A 14,075-nucleotide genomic window follows, 5' to 3' on the forward strand; every position below is an offset into this window, starting at 1 on the left:
GCTGAGAGACATTTTAACAAAAATATCAATAAAAACAGAAGAAAGACCAAAATCCACCACAAAGGTTCGACTCTTCCAAACGGGACCGGAAGACATTTGACGTTAAAAATAAATGCTAATTTTATAGTGAAAATATTAATTAAAAAAATTAAAGCACTCAGCGGTCCTTGAATGTGTACATATGCACATTGTTGTTTTTTATAGAGATTCTTCTTTTTTATTCTCTGCTCAGAGAATAATAAAAGAAAACATGTGTCACACCTGTCAGCCAGAGTCTTAAAGGAACAGTTCAACATTTTGAGAACAGTCACATGACACCTTTAATGTCACCCACAAATGACTTGTTACATTTAAAACATTTTTCAGTTTTTCTCATTACATATTATTTATTCAGTTTACTGTTGACATGTTACATATATTATAATATTTTTAATCTTTTACAATGTGACTGATCTCAGGTTCACAAAGTTTGAAGAGCCTCGCTGTGGTTGCTTTTTTAAAGTGATGCAAAAATATAAAAATAATTATAACAGAAAATAAATGATACACCTGAATTGTATTAATACTAAATGAATTACAATACAAGGGGATAACTATAAAGAACTCAGGCACAAGTCATGAGCAGGAAATAATGTTTACAATATTTATTATTTATGAATTTTATGAAGTCTGTCTTTAATATAAATTATTAGAAACCAGATATCAAAAGAGGGAGTTCTGAGACAGCTCCAATATGGTGATATGAAATTCACTCAGAACAATAATTTTAAAAAACAACGGATTAAAGAGGGATGTTGAAATGTTTTTTTTACAAAAGATTTAAACATTAATTTAGTAGCACACGAAGAAGAGCTAACACAATAATGTGTGAAAATCAACACAACTCTCTGTTAATACAGCCAAAAAAGATTTATTCAGTAATTACTACGTCAATTTATATTAAATGTAATGTTTATACATGTAAACAACGGAAATAGTTTCTTGTTCTACCCGGAAGAGAATCGAAAAACACTTCCTGTCGCTGCTGTCACCGCTGGTTAGCTGTTAGCTGTAAGCTAGCTAATGTGAGAGTAAAGCGTCCCTTTTATCCAGTTTATGTCATAAAACAATCTGGAACAAATCAAACTCAGCGTATCTCACAGTCATGTACATGCAAAGTGTCACTTTTATTAATTTTTATCTCAAAACTGAAACAAATTGAGTCCCGTTGATGTTTCACGCAGCTAGTTAGCATTAGCGGTTAGCAGTAGTTAGCGGCTGTGTTCGGCGGGCAGGATGAGCTCCTCTGCGGCTCTACACACGCAGCTGGCCGCCGTCATGGAGTCTCTGGTCCACGCTGCGGTGGCAGAGCTGAAGAAGCTGGCGGAGGACAGCTCGGCCTTCCTGCTCAGCCTGGAGGTCCGGACCGGCAGCACCGGAGAGGACCCACCTCTGACGGCCGCACTGGAGGTGGACACCCAGGAGAAGCTGGTGAGGAGCGGTGCGGCTGGACCTGGTCTCTGCCCGATCTGCTGGACCTGGACATGTGTTTTAATATTTATTGTGTTGTGAATGAACTCAACGTCTGTAGATTAGATCGACTCAGAATAAAATCACTTCCGTTTCTATTCAGTGGAAATGAGTAATTTGTAGTGTTAGTGATGTCACAAGAACAATTCACAGTAAAACTTGGTGATTATTAAAACATTAGACTCACTGCTGTTACATCTGCTGCATCATATTGTGGACAGATGTTTAGTGTGGCTGACAGCAGACAGGACTCACCACAGTCCTCAGGCTGGACTGTTGCTGTGGTTCTGGTTCAGATCCAGATCACTCCACACACAGAATTTCACCCAGACGTCACAGTCTAGTTTAAAACGTATTATCTTTAGAACCAGGTGACATGAAGCAGCTGTAATACACACCGTCATATACTGTCTGACAGATGGGAATCATATTTATAACTTCATGATTTGTTATGTTTACCTGTGACGTCTGCCCTGTGCCAGGTGCAGTTTGCCTCCGTCATGGAGACTCTGGGGAACGAGGCTCTGGGGAAGATCATGAACATTGTTGATGAAGCCAGACTGCTGGTGCAGTCGGAGTCAATGAGGGGCACCACGAGACCACAGACCAGCGTCCTCAACATCCTCAACAATGCCCGAGTAGGTAGGTACACAGGCCCCGCCCCGTCGATAAAACGCACCAATCAGGAAAGCTATTACATGATAATGATGATGTCATAATTACACAGCTTGTGATTTGTCCTCACAGAAGTGGAACATTCATACGGAGTCCCAGCTGAGAGTTTGAACACACACAGATCCACTCAGGTAAGACCTTCCTCACCTGCTCATCACAATGCATTTGCTGACCTGACTGTGACGTCTGTACGTTGTGTCATCTCAGACCAAATCAGAGGAGCCAGAAGGAAAAGAAAATCCATTTGTGCTGGCAGTCACCGTTAAAGACGAGCACGGCAACATCGACATCGGAGCGATCGCTGAGAGTGAGTACCTGATCAATACCTGATCGGATCATTGTCTGTCCTGTCAGACTCGTTTGTCACCTGTTTCAAATAAGAGGGGGTTAGAGGGTTAGTTCCGTGTTTGTTGTGAATCAAAGTTTTTAGTTTAATCTCTGTGTGTGTTTGTTGTTCAGGAGCTGAGGTGGAAGCTGCTGAGCTGGAAGCTGCTGAGCTGGAAGCTGCTGAGCTCGAGCCGTCTGAGCTGCAGATACACGAGGACGCTCCCGGCACACCAGGCTTTGTCCTGCAGAGCGTCACGTGGAAATACTTGATGTGTAAGGCCTGCGGGAAATCCTTCACCTCTCAGAGCAACTTGAAGGCTCATTATCGCATCCACACGGGCGAGAAGCCGTTCAGCTGCAGCGTTTGCGGCCGAGCTTTCCGTCAGCGGCAGGGCATGCAGATCCACATGAGGACGCACACCGGTGAGAAGCCATATGAGTGTCTGGAGTGCGGAAAGTGTTTCTCCAAACAGACGCAGCTCAAGACCCATGCTATCATCCACACCGGAGAGCAGCCGTTCAGCTGTGACGTGTGTGGCCGCCGCTTCAACCTGCTGCAGAACCTGCACCGCCACGCAAACACGCACAGCGGGCAGAAGTTCTTCTGCTGCCGTCTCTGTGGGAAAGGCTTCACCCGCGCTGTTACGCTCAGATCACACGAGCTCATCCACACCGGACAGAAGCCCTTCAAATGTGAGCATTGCCCCAAAACCTTCCGCCACACCGTCAATCTCAAGTCCCACCTGAGGATCCACAGCGGCGTGCGGCCGTACAGCTGCGAGCTCTGCGGGAAGAGCTTCCGCCAGTCGGTGAACCTGAAGATTCACAAGAGGATCCACACCGGCGAGCGCCCCTACAGCTGCGAGGAGTGCGGCAAGACGTTCAGCCAGCAGAGCAGCCTGATCACGCACGGCCGCGTGCATTCCAACGAGCGGCCGTTTGAATGCAGCTCCTGTGACAAAAGATTCAACAACGCCAACAGCCTGAAGCTGCACCTGCGCATCCACACAGGAGAGAAGCCATACTCTTGCGACATCTGCGGCAAGAGTTTCAGCCAGGGCAGTCACTTGAGGACGCACAAGAGACACGTCCACGCCGGCGGCAAGCAGTACATCTGTGACAAGTGTGGGAAGAGATACTCTGACCAACGCAACCTGAAGATGCACAAGTGCAGCTACGCCTGAATGTAGCTGCCGTTTGGAACAGTCAGGGAGAATTTAATGACTTGAACTGTGTATTTTGAGATAGAACACTAATTGTTGAAAGGGATTTTTACTAATCATAGCCAATACATGTTGAAGTGGGCGGGGCTTCAGCTTCAGTGACCTGAACATCTCCAGTTTGTCCCGTCACTTTAAATTCTACCTCCTCTGATCCTCAGTGTCTGTTGCCAAGGAGATGGCAGTACCTGCAGCTGTGACATCATGATGTTAGTTATTAAAATGAACTTTTAACTTCAGCTGCCTGACAACAGAGACCGAAGCTCCCTGATTGGATGATTCCGACAGCAAAGGAGATGGGAGATCACTTTCGTTCAGTCTGTGACCTTTGGCCTCTCTCGGCTCAGTGTTATAGAATCATGTAAGAAACTCCATTAGATTTAGATTCATATCAGAAGTACGTCATATTCAGTCTGAGCAGTTAATGTGTATTTATATCCTGAATACACACACCTGTACCTGTACATACTGGATATTAGCCCTGCCCACTGAAATACTGTATTCCGATTGGTAGAAGCCATGAATTTAAAGTTGTGTTTATCATGTTGATGATATCGTAAATGTGTATATATGCACATTGTTGCTTTTTATAATTTAATAAATGATATTTTTCATTTGTTTGGAATACAGTTATAATGAAAGCTCACAGAATATGAACTGTGTGTCTGAATGATGTCATCATGAATCTGTTTCAATCAAAAGCTCTTTACAGATTATCCAGACATTTGAGCTGACAAGATTTTATTTAAATGTTGATACTATATTCATAAATCAGCATCAGTTTTTACCATATATACTACAATAAAAAGGTTGTGAACACGATCACACACACTGAGACAAATTCTCTACATAATGTCAGGATCCTCCACTTCCACTAATCCATCTGACGTCACGTGGACGTAAGCATGTCTACGTCACCAGATCTCTCAACATGGCGCCTCTCCACCGCGAGTTCACCTGTCGCCGCTGAGGATGAGAGACACCCGAGGAGCGGCCGGACCGACCGACGCTCTGCCGGCCTGAGGGCTCCCTGTCCAGGTATGAGGCTGCGGGGCACCGCGCTGCCCGTCCACCGCGGAGGAGGAGCCGCAGCCGGGTCTGATTGTTCCGAGCACCGCTGAGCGAAGCTCCGGAGAAAAGTCAACGACAGCCAGAGCGGAAACGTGCAGGATCACCTTCAAAATAGAAGCTGTCACTTAACAGGACAGCTCGATGGCACATTAATAACGACCTTCAAAATAAAAGTGGAGAGATGTGTGTGTGATGTCATTCTGTGTAGCGTCACGCTGTCGATGTGTGAGTGTAATGGAAAGAAGTGAAGAAGAGTCCTCGCCATGTTGTCATCATCACCCAGCCTCCTCCGATGATGTCATCACCGGGGGTCCGTGGGTCACATGTGTAGGTGGCAGCGACCTGGTGGAATCCAGATCAGATGACAGTCTGCCTGGACCAATCAGACACTGCTCTGGTGATCAGGGGGCGGGGCTTAATTCAAGAGATGATCTGAGTCCAAACATGGAGCTGCACCCCTCATTGCAGGATGCCACTGAGGGGTCAAAGGTTAACCTCTGTGGCAGACTGGAGGGTGATAGCCACGGTGGGGGCGGGGCTACAGGAGGGACCGCCCCCTGTCTGGCTGAGCCCTCCTCTCAGGTAGTGAGTCTGGCCCCGGACTCTGACTCAGACACACAGGAGGAGGTCATCTCTGATGATGATGCCTTCATCACAGAGCCAGGCGAGCTGAGACTCCACGCCACCGCCGCCCTGTCCAGGAATACGTTTGTGTGTGGTCGCAGGCAGAGCGCTCCAGGTCAGCTGGTGCAGGACGATGGTGAGTCTGACCTGCAGTCCAGGAGGCCGGACATCGTGGAGTACTTCAGCAGGTGAGTCTGACCCAGCTGATCAATACTGATCAATCATAGATCAATGCTTATCAATCACAGATCTATACTTATCAATCATAGATCTATACTGATAACAAGAGAGAAAGAAATGGCACAGTTTGTTTTGATTTTACAGAATTGTCATAATTAATTGCAAACTTCAGAGAACTCTTAAAGGAACAGTTCAACAAACCAAACAAACATCAGCTGTGATGCAAGTCTGCAGGAGCCTCACAAACTGATCAGAACACGTACTTCAGTTGTTCAGCAGAATTCTGCTGCACAGTTCTACTGTAAAGCTCCAGAACTGTTCTGTGGACTACGACACTTCACCTGACTTTATATCATCAGGAGGAGGAGAGGAGCACTGGGTTTTAGTTTTTAGGTGAACTGTTCCTTTAAATCTGTTAATTGTTAAAGGCTCCTGATTGGTTCAAATTAATTTGAATGCTGACAGGTCAGAGCACACTCAGGTCATCATCTGTGTGTGCGTGTGTCAGTGGGTGCGTGTGTGAGTTCAGTTTCACAGTTTAGTTTCATTGTGTTGATATTGAAGTACAACTGATCTGTGTGTGTGTGTGTGTGTGTGTGTGTGTGTGTGTGTGTGTGTGTGTGTGTGTGTGCGCAGCAGGAGGCAGCAGTCTGTCAGTCATGGTGTCGCTGGTTGGAAGCTGTTTGGTAAAGTTCCGCCCAAACAGAGTCCGTCCAAACAGGCTCGGATCATCCAGCAGGTACTGAGACACGTCAGCTCCTCTACTGTGAAGTCCTGTTGGACCTGCAGCACAACAGACGAGTTTCCACAGGAGAACAGAACCTCTGGAGGAACCGAAGAACAGATACAGAGTTTGATCTTGAAGCAGCTGCAGCTGATTGGTCAGAGTATGTGTGATGTAACGCTGCCTTGTTTCCCTCCAGCAGAGCGCCGAGGTCAGTCTGAGCTCTCTGTCCTCTCCGGACCTGCACCACTCAGGGGTACGGACCCCTTACTGCCCCTCCTCATCATCATTATCATCATCACCAGCCCAGAGTGAATTCATGTCGTTACCTTCTTCGCTCAGTCTGTCTGTGATCACAGTGACTCTGTGACATCATCAGTCAGAGCCCCACCTCGTTAAGAGTCTGTTAACAGTTTCTTTGTGTTGTTCTTCACTGAGCTTCACAGTAAAATCACAGAAAACTATTTTCTTGGTCTGCTGGACCGATCAGAGCCAAGGGTTAGGTCTGGGGTTCAGGACCATGGTTCAGGTCTAAGCTCTGCTGGTCAGTCTGGGAGACTGTAATTGGAGGCAGAACTTGATGAAACACAGACTGGTTCTGGTTCTGGTTCTGGCTGTGACTTTGGTTCTGGCTCTGGCTCTGGTCTGTCTGGGACTGTTTGGACTCATCCCATCTGTCCTCCATCCGTCACCTCTGTCTCTTTGACTGTTTCTTGCTGTCATGGCAACTGAGGCGTTTATTGTGATGTCATTACAGGAGTTCGAGGCGCGACAGGTCGTGCCCCGCAGCTCTCCTACCCATCATGCCACAGGGCAGCAGAGCAAGAGGAAGGTGGAGTTTGAGCCGCTGTCGACCACAGCATTGATCCTGGAGGACCGACCGCCGTAAGGATATTGCCTGTTTCTCTGTTGGTTGAACCACTTCCTGTCTGGCATCCATTTTGTGTCCTGACCGTGTGTCTGTGTGCAGGAACCTTCCAGCCAAGTCAGCAGAGGAGACGCAGAGACACAGACTGCAGTATGAGGAGATGGTGGCCGGAGCCAAGAAGAGAGGTGTGTGTGTTTGGTTTGATTTAACCTGCTGCACCTCCCACACAGGTGGAGCTTAACACAGGACATATAATCACACACACACTGAATTCTCCTGTTTGTGTGTCAGAGCTGAAGGAGGCGCAGAGGAGGCAGCAGCAGATGAAGGAGAGGGTGAGACAGGAGGAGGAGATCAGCACCGCCACGCTGGTCTGGAACCAGAACATCCTGCCACACTGGGACAACATGTATGTGTGTGTGTGTGTGTGTGTGTGTACGTGCATGCGTGTGTGCGTGCATTTGTGTGCGTGCATGTGCAGCGAGAGCTCAGTCATGTATCAGAGGGGCCATCTTTATGTCTGTGGTGATGTCATAATGTGATGACATCAGAGTGAGATGATGTCAGAGCGTGATGATGTCAGAGCGTGATGATGTCAGAGCATGTCTGTGGTGTTTCAGGAGGTCGAGTCGGCGTGCTCGGGACCTGTGGTGGGGCGGTCTGCCCCCCAGCGTGCGAGGGCGGGTCTGGAGCCTCGTCATCGGGAACGAGCTGAACATCACAGCAGGCAGGAGAACCGAAGAACTCTGATTCATATTCTTGATAATAAAAGGTCACCAGAAAACTTTTTTCCTCTCTTTGCTCTTCTTCATCTCAACCTTCATCCTCCTCTTCCTCAGAGCTGTACGAGATCTTCGTGTCCAGAGCAAAGGAGAAGTGGAGGAGCCTCAGTGAGACGGAGACAGATGGTGAGGGACAGACCGGCTTTAGGCTTTTAATGTGGATCACACTGAACAGGGATGACTCACCTGCTGATGTTTACCTGCAGACGGTCCTGACTCAGAGTCCAGTCTGGAGTTGGTCTCTCGGGACGTCTCCAGAACGTTCCCCTCGCTCTGTGTCTTCCAGAAGGTGGGACAGTGGCGCTCAGGACTGCAGAGACCAACAGTTACATCACGACCGGTAGAAGACATGACTGGAACTGATGTCAGGCTTTTATTTTGTAGGGGGGTCCTTACCACGACGTGCTGCAAAGCATCCTGGGAGCTTACACCTGCTACAGGCCTGATGTGGGATATGTGAGTCACACACACACACTGATGGGTCTTTTCCCAACTGAACCGAGACTCAACAAGGACTCGCATGACTGACATGTCTGTGTTTAGAGTCCTGGACTTCAGACTCGATGTTAACCCGCCATTCACACCTGGGCTCACCTGGCAACCCACATGAGGCCGCTTTATTGAGGGCATTTAGCAGACACTTTTGTCCAAAGCAACTTACAATAAGTACACAAGAGAGAAACCACTGAATCACAATCAGAATCAGAATTCTTTATTGTCATTGTCACAGGTGTTACAACGAAATTGGTTGAGCAATTTATCCTCTGTGTTAATGTTAAAAAGATCTAAAAAGAGGAAGAAAAGAAAAAAGAAGAAATAAATATCCACACATATGTAACCCTCATCCATGCACACACCCGCAAACACACGCACACACACACACACACACGCATACTTCAAACCCACCAACCCACACAGTCTATTGCACATGTTCTCATGACCCACACTGATGATTGTCCAAAGTGTTGGGGGGGGGGGGGTGTCTGATTGCCCATGGGTAGAAGGTGCTTCTAATCTGGTTAGTCCTGCTCCCCATTACCCTGTATTGCTTCCCAGAGGGCAGGAGACTGAAGAGGCCATTACCTGGGTGGGATGGGTCAGGCAGGATCTTCTTGGCCCTGTTTAGCCCTCGCGTATTTGCAGTGTCTTCCAGGGAGGTCAAAGGGCAGCCAATAATTTGCTGTGCTGATTTAATGACAGGGCTTCCCTGTCCTTGGCCGTGCAACCTGGATACCATATAGTGAGGCGGTGTGTCAGCACACTCTCTATGGTGGAAGGGTAGAAGGAGCGCAGCAGGTGCACATCCACGTCACATTTCCTCAGCAGTCTTAGGAAGTGTAGCCTCTCCTCCCTGTATGCTGTCTCATCACCGCCAGAGATGAGGCCTACCACTGTTGTGTCCGCGAATTTGACAGTGATGTTAGAGTGGATGAGAGGGACTTCACCGTAGATGGAGTAAAAAGAAGAATAGAAACAATTGTCTGGCCGTCATCTGAGGACCATAACTGCTGTTTGTCAAAGATTCTTTAAGTGCATAAGAGCTGTGATTGAAGTGCTAATCGAGGGAGGAAGTCTGAACAGATGAGTCTGGAGTCTTTAGAGGAAGACGGAGAGTGACTCTGCTGTCCTGACGTTAGTTTGTTCCATCACTGAGGCGGCAGAACAGAGAAGAGTCACGACTGATGTAGTGGAGCCACAGCTGGGGCATAGTGTCATATGTCTGCCTGCCTGTCTGCCTGTCTGACTGTCTGTCTGTCTGCCTGTCTGTCTGCCTGTCTGTCTTTCTGCCTGCCTGTCTGTCTGTCTGTCTGTCTGACTGACTGTCTGACTGACTGTCTGTCTGACTGACTGTCTGTCTCTCTCTCTCTCTCTCTCTCACTGTCTTTGGATGTCTCTCGCCCAGGTGCAGGGGATGTCTTCCATGGCAGCCATGTTGGTCCTGAACATGGACGAGGTTGAAGCGTTCATCAGTTTCTCAAACCTGATCAACAGACCCTGTCAGCTGGCCTTCTACAGAGTCCACCACCAGCTGGTACCTCACACACACACACGCACGCACACACACACACACACACACACACACACACACACACACACACACACACACACACACACACACACACACACCATTACTAGTCTAAACACAACCTGTCAGCAGTGTTGGGGAAGCTACTTGTAGTTCAGCCTGGCAGTAGTTTGAACAAAGGGGCAGAAATGTAGTTTGTAAAACTACTACTAAAAAAAGTAGCTTTAGCAACTACTTATACTCATTTCACTCATTTAACTCAGCGTTAAATAAATCAACATATGGTGCATGTGACACAAAATATAATCGCCTACAAAAAATTCACATGCCGGCAGAAATATGCCTCTCAACTCAAGTTTTATTTTATAAAGAACAAAAGCTGACATTTTTGGTCAGCATCACAGGAACTTCACAGGCACACACTCTTGTTGACACGACACATGAGCAGTCTCTCAAAGTTCTGGTTTCGTTTGGCACTAAAAACATCTTTACCAACACTAAAAAGCTGCTCACATGCTGCTCTGGCTGGTACACCAGTGTTGAACTTCACAAACTTTGGACATGTTGGGTAGAGATTTGAAAGCATTTTGTGGGGACTCATCTGGTGGTTTCTTTGAAGTCCAAATTTTTGTTGCTTTCGGCTTGCAGAGCTCATATGTGAACACGTAGGTGATGTCTATAGATGCATCTATATCCAACATGTACATGCTCAATATGGCCGTGGTTGGGCTGATGCGTTCGGGGGCACATCAGAGGTAGCTGGAGGGTTGTTCATGATGTGCTTGTGCAATATGAGCACTGCCTTCCTTGGCACAAAGACCCAGTCTGTGAAGCATTTGAGTGCTGCCAGGGCGAGCCAAAAATGACCCAAAAAGTAGCTGAAATACTTGCCGCAGAACCAAATATTAATGTAGTTTAACTACCAGCAAGTTACAGCAATGTAGCTATCTAGTTCAACCACATGTAGTTTAAGTCTCCCCAACACTGCCTGTCTGTCTGTCTGTCCCTTTGCCTGCCTGTCTGCAGATGTTCAGGTATTTTGGGGCTTTCCAGATGTTCTTCGAGGAAACTCGTCTCTTCCTTCACTTCCAGTCTTCAGGTGTGACCCCTGACCTCTACCTCATGGACTGGTGAGTTGCCAGTCCAGACCACCAATAACGTCTGTTTCAGAGAAGCAGACCAACAAGGTCCAACGGAGTCCAGTAGGGTCCTGAGAGAACCTATTAGCATATCTTAGCACACAGACTGGAAGCAGAAAAACTGTTAACTGTTAGTCATGAAATTGGTGTGTAGATGAACATGAACACCCCTGAAAACTCTGACTAACTCCGCCCCCTCAGGATCCTGTCTCTGTACACGAAGCCCCTCCCCCTAGATGTTGCATGCAGAGTTTGGGATGTTTACTTCCGGGACGGCGAGGAGTTCCTGTTCAGAACCGCTCTGGGGATCCTGAGACTCTACCAGGATGTCCTGCTGCACATGGACCTCATCAGCATCGGTGAGCAAAAACCTCACCTGTGGTCACCTGACTCAGTCTGCAGCCAATCAGCTTCCAGAGGCATGAAACGTGACTTTTTTTTTTTTAGTCAAACGTTATTAGAATTTTAAAGGTCCCATATTATACTGTTTTTCATCAATTTCACACAGCTGTCAGAGGTCCAGCAACTCCGTATTCGATATGCATTGCCCCAAACCCATCTGTGGTCCTGAACTTCAGCTGTCTAAAAGTCGCTCTGCTGAGCTCCACTGAGAGCAGCTGTTTCTGTGCCTGCACCTTTAAATGCTAATGAGCTCCGTCTGTTAAAACCTACTCACCTGCTACACGCCCCTCTCAGGGAGAGGATGCTGCTTCCACTAGTGGTAGCATGCGCCAATGTTTATGTATCGCTATGGCTCGCTTAGATTTTTTTTTGGTTCAACCAAACCAGTTTGACCCAGAATGGGACCCAGAAGGAGAGGCTCCTGAAGAAGTACAGACTCTGTGGCTGCAGCAGGACGTTTCAGAATGGTTAGTGTGTCTGTATATTGTTAGTTTGCTTGTATGTGTTGTTGCAGTTACTGCCATGAAGCTAATGGCTAACAGCTAGTAAAAGCTGTGTTTGTCTCCAACTCAGTCTCCAAACTCTTGGACACTGTTCACATCGTCTCTGTCTCCAGTCTGCACATGTTTCCAGACTTTTTACTGTGACAACCAAGTTCCATCGTAATATTGTTAACATTAAACTCGCTTCAAATGCCATTACATGGCGGACCAAAGCAGAGCTAACTAGTTAGCCAGTTCCCAGCTGACTTCTCCAGACTCGTAGGCAACTGTAAATACTATTAAACCGCGGTGACACTGACCTGTAGCTCGGGTGCAGTTGCTGGGTCCGGTATGGTTGGTACTGATCCTTTTATGAGGGTCAGTGTCGAGGCAAAGTCAGCTTTGTACTGACCCTCGTTACTGAAGCAGTCTGATGTGAAGCGATTAGCACACACACACAAACTAACACGAACCGCAGCCGGCACGTTGTCTTAAAATATGAAACACAGCCACTGTCTCTTCTGTTGTTCTGTAGCTGGGACAGATTATAGGCACTTACATTGATTTTTACAACCAACAACAGAGTCATTTACGACTCTAGCTCTGAGTGAAACTCTGCTGTCTCACTGCTGGACACACTGAACTTCACCTCAGGGATGAACGCCTCCTCTCAGATATCTCCTATCACCGCTCAGAGGAGGCCGGACTGTGATAATGACTCCTTTAGTTACATAAAGACAGGAGCAGATTCTGAACAGCCTGTAGGAGCTCTGTGTTACCAGTGGGTGGGCTGCAGAGACCATGCAGGAATCACTTTTCCTCATTCTGGGAGTTGGCAGGCTCAGGGAGTCAAATAACACTAGCTGACACAAACACATGAAGGATAACAAATGACATGAACTCTAGATAATAAAGGAAAAAGTAAGTAAATAACTTCATGAATAAAATTAAAATAGCAGTAGTGGTATTCTACCTGTACAGTCCACAGCATGTTTCACCGGGCTGGACCTCTTTGTGTTTTCAGGTTCTTTACAGACAGAATCATAAAAAGTCTTCAGTTCAGCATAAAACAAAGTTTCATTGGGAATGAATTGAAGAAATCTGGCTTTATGAATATGAGATTTACAGGTGACTTGAGACTTGATATTGACTCGTGCACTTTGACTCGGACTCTCCATCGACGGGTCGGGACCGAGGATGTGACTTAGACTCTTGTCTTTGTTCTTCAAAGATTACTTTCATACTCGACTTGAACTTACTTCAGGTGACTTGAGAAACTGGTACAGAATCAATACACCTGGTTTATGTCGTGTCATCCTTCAGCTCAGTTCCTGTCCCACCTCCCTGAAGAGCTGCTCTCTGATAGGCTGTTCTCCTGCATCGCTGCCTCACCCGTGCTGAACGGGAACAGGAAGTGGAGCCAGGTGAGTCAGCCTACAGACAGATGATCACTCTGAGGAAGAAAGAGAATACTGACTTTTGTGTTTTTTGTCTCAGGTTCTGTCTTCCTGCAGAGACTCGGAGAGGAGCAGCAGCTGATCAGCTGTTTTTATTGATCCGCTCTGTTTTCACTGATCCAATCTGTTTTTCTTGGTTTCATTTACAAATGTGAACTGGACTCGAGGTTTGTGAAGAAGTTTTCAGTTATTTATTTATAATTTTCCAAAACATTAAAAGCTGAACAGAGTTTAACTGTGAACACTAAAACAAAATGAACCAGCTGTCACCTGCACATTGTTCCTGTTATAAGAACCTCTTTACGTTACAAACTTTATTACAATTTCTGTAAGAATGTGTAAATTCCCAGGACACATGCTGGAGGATACTCACACTGTAATGAATGCTAATTCATACCCAAAGCTTGAAGTGACGAGCCGCTCAGATAAACTTCTGTCTATAGAAACACACAGTTTTCAATAAAACACAATGATGAGTGAATATTTGTGTTTGTTTCTCTTCGTGTCGACTCTTCTCTTGTTACTAAGTCACGTTACAGAGTTTAGTCTTTTATGTTGAGCTATATGATTTAATATGACAGCTGTAATA

At 46.7% G+C, this 14,075-nt stretch overlaps 2 protein-coding genes and 1 long non-coding RNA gene across 11 annotated transcripts; 2 read left to right on the top strand and 1 right to left on the bottom strand.

Moving 5' to 3' along the window:
• The first annotated feature begins 112 nt into the window (after positions 1-112).
• Positions 113-4,349, top strand: si:ch211-207i20.2 (uncharacterized protein LOC568537 homolog). The gene is made up of 5 exons (XM_037081895.1): positions 113-1,470; positions 1,992-2,151; positions 2,257-2,315; positions 2,392-2,491; positions 2,644-4,349. Exons 1-5 carry the CDS (start codon positions 1,276-1,278, stop codon positions 3,693-3,695), a joined length of 1,566 nt encoding a protein of 521 aa, XP_036937790.1. The 5' UTR covers positions 113-1,275; the 3' UTR covers positions 3,696-4,349.
• Positions 1,376-2,110, bottom strand: LOC119010060. Of its 2 annotated transcripts, none has more exons than XR_005071882.1 (3): positions 1,969-2,110; positions 1,765-1,849; positions 1,376-1,517 (listed from the first exon to the last, which is right to left on the bottom strand). It is a non-coding gene; the product is annotated as an uncharacterized LOC119010060 (long non-coding RNA). The 2 variants fall into 2 exon arrangements; XR_005071881.1 differs by having other exon boundaries at positions 1,697-1,849.
• A 98-nt stretch (positions 4,350-4,447) lies between the features above and the next one.
• On the top strand, positions 4,448-13,970 carry LOC119010039 (TBC1 domain family member 12-like). Of its 8 annotated transcripts, none has more exons than XM_037081883.1 (15): positions 4,448-5,614; positions 6,246-6,345; positions 6,533-6,586; positions 7,088-7,215; positions 7,301-7,383; positions 7,490-7,607; positions 7,819-7,925; positions 8,038-8,106; positions 8,187-8,269; positions 8,365-8,436; positions 9,884-10,012; positions 11,033-11,136; positions 11,347-11,504; positions 13,353-13,453; positions 13,527-13,970. In XM_037081883.1, the coding sequence occupies exons 1-15, from the start codon at positions 4,995-4,997 to the stop codon at positions 13,566-13,568; spliced, it is 1,968 nt and encodes a 655-aa protein (XP_036937778.1). In that variant the 5' UTR covers positions 4,448-4,994; the 3' UTR covers positions 13,569-13,970. The 8 variants fall into 8 exon arrangements, 7 of the variants coding, with proteins under 7 accessions (XP_036937778.1, XP_036937777.1, XP_036937776.1 ...); XM_037081882.1 differs by having other exon boundaries at positions 4,450-5,614; positions 6,243-6,345; XM_037081881.1 differs by having other exon boundaries at positions 4,450-5,614; positions 6,530-6,586.
• The last annotated feature ends 105 nt before the right edge of the window (positions 13,971-14,075 follow it).

The sequence above is a fragment of the Acanthopagrus latus genome, chromosome 20, assembly GCF_904848185.1.
Source record: "Acanthopagrus latus isolate v.2019 chromosome 20, fAcaLat1.1, whole genome shotgun sequence".
Taxonomy (NCBI): Eukaryota; Metazoa; Chordata; class Actinopteri; order Spariformes; family Sparidae; genus Acanthopagrus; species Acanthopagrus latus.